This window comes from Dipodomys ordii, unplaced genomic scaffold (genome assembly GCF_000151885.1).
Source record: "Dipodomys ordii isolate 6190 unplaced genomic scaffold, Dord_2.0 Scaffold120, whole genome shotgun sequence".
In the NCBI taxonomy this organism is placed as follows: domain Eukaryota; kingdom Metazoa; phylum Chordata; class Mammalia; order Rodentia; family Heteromyidae; genus Dipodomys; species Dipodomys ordii.
The window spans coordinates 2,782,455-2,787,199 of NW_012267336.1; the positions used below are offsets into that span (position 1 = coordinate 2,782,455).

Genomic DNA, 4,745 nt, shown 5'->3' on the forward strand with positions numbered 1-4,745 from the left:
CTGTCCCTCAGCTCTTCAGCTCAAGGCTAGCGCTCTACCACTTGAGCCACAGTGCCACTTCCAGCTTTTTCTGCTTATATGGTGCTGAGGAATCGAACCCAGGGCCTCATGCATGCAAGGCAAGCACTTTATCACTGAACCACCTTCCCAGCCCCACAGTGGCTCCTTTCTATAATTCTAGTTACTCCCTTCTCTGTCCCTCCCTCCCTTCCAAAAGTGATTTCTTATTAAATATTTAGCTCTCTGGGAGGATACACCACTCTCATCTGAGATCAACCTGATCCCCCCCAAATGCCACTAACACACAACAGTGCTGGGCTGGTACAAGACAACCTGGAGCACGTTTCCACAGGGGAATGAGGACACATGATCTTGAGCACCTCCTTCCTGGAGGACTTACATTCTCATGCTTCATGTGCTTGAGTAAGCGCAGCTCTCTATATGTCCTTTTGGCATGGATGATGGACTGAAACGGCCTGGACAGCTTCTTCACAGCCACACGCAACCCAGTTTTTGTGTCAAAAGCAGCACTAAAGGAGAAAAGAAAAAAAATTCCACCTTTAATTAAAAGTGGTCTCAATACAATTCCTTAATATCTACAAGGCCACTTTCTTTCCAATTAAATGGATCTATAACAAAATTTTTAAAAAACCCTTAACATAAGACAAAATCTCACTATAATCTATACACTATAATGGATTGTTTTTGATGTTTACATCTACTCTTTCCTATGTATCTAAATCAGGAGCCAGTAAACCTTTTCCATAAAAGTCCAGAGAGTAGTATTTTATGCTTTTTGAACCCTAAGGTTTTTTTTTTTTTATGGGGGGGGGGTGGTTCTGTGGGCCTGAACTCTGGGCCTGGGCGCTTTCCCTCAGCTCTTCAGCTCAAGGCTAGCACTCTACCACTTGAGCTACAGCACCACTTCCGGCCTTTTTTTTTCTGCTTATGTGGTGCTGAGGAATTGAACCCAGGGCCTCTTGCATGCAAGGCAAACGCTCTACCACCGAGCCACCTTCCCAGCCCAACCCTAAGGTTTTTGTCACAACTATTTGACTTGAAGTTGTAGCTGCAAAGCAGCCAGAAAATAAATTAAAACAAAGTAACAATAGGTACAGCCAGGTTCTAATACACTACGTAGAAACAAGTGGCCTCCTCGTGACCTAGATGAGCCAACAGATCTAGATGAGCCAACAGACTGATAACCAGAGTTCCAGAGTGTCAGTCCTGCTGTCACCTTGTCACATGGTAACTGGTCAGAATTTCATGACCACCTCATGCCCAGGACAATGAACTGGCACAGTTCTTGAGACTCAGAGTATGGGGCACTTTCTAGAGGCTGAGATGCAGCAGGAAACAAATCAGCAAATCACACTCAGGGTAGGTGGGGAGGGGAAGAGCAGAAGAATAAAACACTTTCAAACTGGAATGGATACTGATAAAGATAAAGCAGGGCCAGGGCTGCTGTGCCGAGATGCCTTGGGGATATACCTGAGCTCCAAAGGCAAGCAACCATGCAGAGACATGGGGAAAATGAGCAATAAACCAAGGAAGAATGGTAAAATTAGCAGTCTTTACTTCATGCAAGAAGATGTTCTGAGCCCTATTCGTTACTCTTCTTGAAAATGCTCTTTTGATCTCAACATTCTGACAAAGAAATACGATCATTTCATCACTCACACATGAGGACACTAAAGCACGGTGAAGTGCTTTGTGCCATGTTCACAAAACCAAGAAGTGGCAGAGTAGGGACAGTGAATGCAGAACTCATGTTATTATTTGCTTGGCTAAACTGCCCATCTGAAGAGTAAGTACAGCCAGGCACCAGTTGTTCACACCTGTAATCCTAACTACTAAGGAGGCTGAGATCAGAGGATCATTGTTCAAAGCCAACCCAGGCAGGGAAGTTTGTGGGACTCTTATCTCCAATTAATTACCAAAAAGCTGGAAGTGGAGCTGTGGCTCAAGTGGTAAAACGCAAGCTTTGACCAAAAAAAGCTAAGGGATTATGCCCAGGTTCTGAGTTCAAATCCAGTACTAGCACCAGAAAAAGAGCAAATGCAAACAGCCAAGTGCAAAATAATAAAAACAAACAGAGCCGGAGGACTGGTGGCTCACGCCTTGTAATCCTAGCTTCTCAGGAGGCTGTCATCTGAGAATTGTGGTTTGAAGCTAGCGTAGTGGTAGAGTGCTTGCCTAGCATGCAAGAAGCCATGGGTTCAATTCATCAGTACTACATATAAAGAAAAAGCCAGAAGTATGCTGTGGCTCAAGTGGTAGAACGCTAGCCTTGAGCATAAAGAGGCTCAGGGATAGCATTCAGGCCCTCAGTTCAAGCGAAAAGAAAAAGAAACAGAGGTAAAAAAGTATGGCATGCTGGGGTGAAGAAGAGGGAGGAGAAAGGCACCTGCATGGCAAAGCACAGGAAGGAAGAGGACAACAGGCAGAGAGGAGATGTAGGCAGAGAGGTAGATTCTCCAGAATATCCATGGCAAAAAATGTGATGTGGTCTGGGAATGTGGCTCAGTGGTAGAGTGCTTGTCTTGCATGCATGAAGCCCTGGGTTCTATTCCTCAGTACCACATAAACAGCAAAAGCTGGAAGTGGCATGGTAGCTCAAGTGGTAGAGTGCTAGCCTTGAGCACAGAGAGGCTTAGGGTCAGTGCCCAGGCCCTGAGCTCAAGCCCCAGGACTGACAAGAAAGAAAGAAAGAAAGAAAGAAAGAAAGAAAGAAACAAAGAAAGAAAGAAAGAAAGAAAGAAAGAAAGAGTGATATGGCCCATGCATGGTGGTATACTCCTATAATCCCAGTTACACAGAGAAACACAGCTCTGCCATCAGAGGGTGCTCTCTCACAGACAGCATACTTTAGGCTAGTAGGCTGGATGGTGTCTTCCCTGTCAACCATTTTTTATTACTTCAAACACACTACTTTTTTGTTTCCTAAAAGCCCCTGCCCACAACCCTGATAAGCCATTCCCTTCTGTGGTTATCTGCTAACTTGGAATTTTCCACCATTTACCAAAAAGTCCTGTCTGGGTGTCTCTGTCCACTCCCAACTTATTCTTGGTAACTTCAATACCCAGGTGGCAGGCCTATCTAATGTCCTGTTTCCTGGTCTTCATATCTCTCTCAAACCTTCCAATCACCCACGTTCCTCAAAAGTTGCCCTTGCCGGGGTTGGGAAGATGGCTCAGTGGTAGAGTGCTTGCCTTGCATGCCTGAGGCCCTGGGTTCGATTCCTCAGCACCACATAAGCAGAAACGAAAAAAGCCGGAGGTGGCGCTGTGGCTCAAGTGGTAGAGTGCTAGCCTTGAGCTGAAGAGCTGAGGGACAGCGCCCAGGCCCAGAGTTCAGGCCCCACTACCGGACCCAAAAAAAAAAGTTGCCCTTGCCTTCATGGAAAAAATAGAAACCATCAAACGTGAGTCTGTCTGCCTAGCACCAGATCAATAATCTCATCTGCACCCAGCCCCATCTTCCCTCTTGCTACAGCTAAGGATGCAATGGAGCTTCTTACAAAACCCAAAGCCTCCATACATACTTTGGTGCCATTCCATATCTTCCCAGACCACTTAATCCCCTTTGTCTACTGTTTCAGTGACTGCTTCTCTCTATAACCTTGTCAAATAAATATGCTCTAGCAATCTCCCTTCCTCAACACATTACTTCCCTCAATTTGACTGCCAATCACAGTTAGTCTCCCTGCCTGCTCCCCTCCCCCACCAAAAATCACCTACACCAGTGAGCCCAACACAGGGGAAACAGCCCATCAGTTTCACGTGGGAATATGTAAGAAATGAAAATTCTCAGGCAGCATCCCGGAAACTGAAGGAGGTCCAGTAGTCTGTATTTTCTCAAGCTCTTCACACAACTCCAACTCACTCATCTCTACATCTGCTATTTGGACAAGCAGTGATGCCATCATCTAAGTGTTTGTTGGAAATAGTCTACTGACAAGATTGTCCAGAGTACTGGGCACCAGTGGCTCATGCCTGTAATCCTAGCTATTCAGGAGGCTGAGATTGGAGTATCGTGGTTCAAAGCCAGCCTGGACAAGAAAGTCTGTGAAACTCTTATCTCCAATTAATCACAGAAAAAACTGGAAGTACCACTTTGGCTCCAGTGATAGAGCACTAGCCTTGAGCTGAAGAGCTAAGGGACAGTGCCCAGGCTGAGTTCAAGCCCCATGACCAACAACAACAAAAGAAAAGATTTTCCAGAGTTTCAAACAGTTGTTAAAATCTGGGAGGCACAAATCTTCACAATCCATTCATCATTCCTTCTTGAAGCCATTCAGAAACTGCTCTTCTCCCAATCATTAGTGACCTCTGTGACCAAATCAGATGACCATTTTCCTGAATTAGCAAGGTGACATGGTTACCATTGCCCCCTTCCCCTAAACTCTGTCCCTCCTAGTCTATAGCACTATTTCCATTGGTTCCCAGGAGCTCTCTCCTCCTATCCCCAGCGTGTGCTCCCTTTACTCAAAGCTCCTTTTGACAAAGTTCTTCAGGATATGTCCTGTCTTTTCTTCTCCCTGCCACATTCCATAGCTTCAAGTTAAATGCCATTGAAAACCCTACATCTATATTTCTTACTGAAATATTTTTTTCTCAGCCAACTGCCTGTCAGACATTCTTATATAAAACATATATGGGGGGGCTGGGAAGGTGGCTCAGTGGTAGAGCGCTTGCCTTGCATGCTTGAGGCCCTGGGTTCGATTCCTCAGCACCACATAAGAA

The 4,745-nt window shown here is 45.5% G+C and overlaps 1 protein-coding gene across 3 annotated transcripts in view; it reads right to left on the reverse strand.

Annotated features, from left to right (window-relative positions):
• The window catches only part of Mapk14 (mitogen-activated protein kinase 14), a 64,708-nt gene that overhangs the window by 37,396 nt on the left and 22,567 nt on the right, over nt 1-4,745 (reverse strand). For all 3 annotated transcript variants that reach the window (XM_013029615.1, XM_013029614.1, XM_013029616.1), the window contains exon 2: nt 401-530. In XM_013029615.1, the coding sequence (XP_012885069.1) occupies nt 401-530 (130 nt within the window). The remainder of the gene's footprint in view (nt 1-400; nt 531-4,745) is intronic.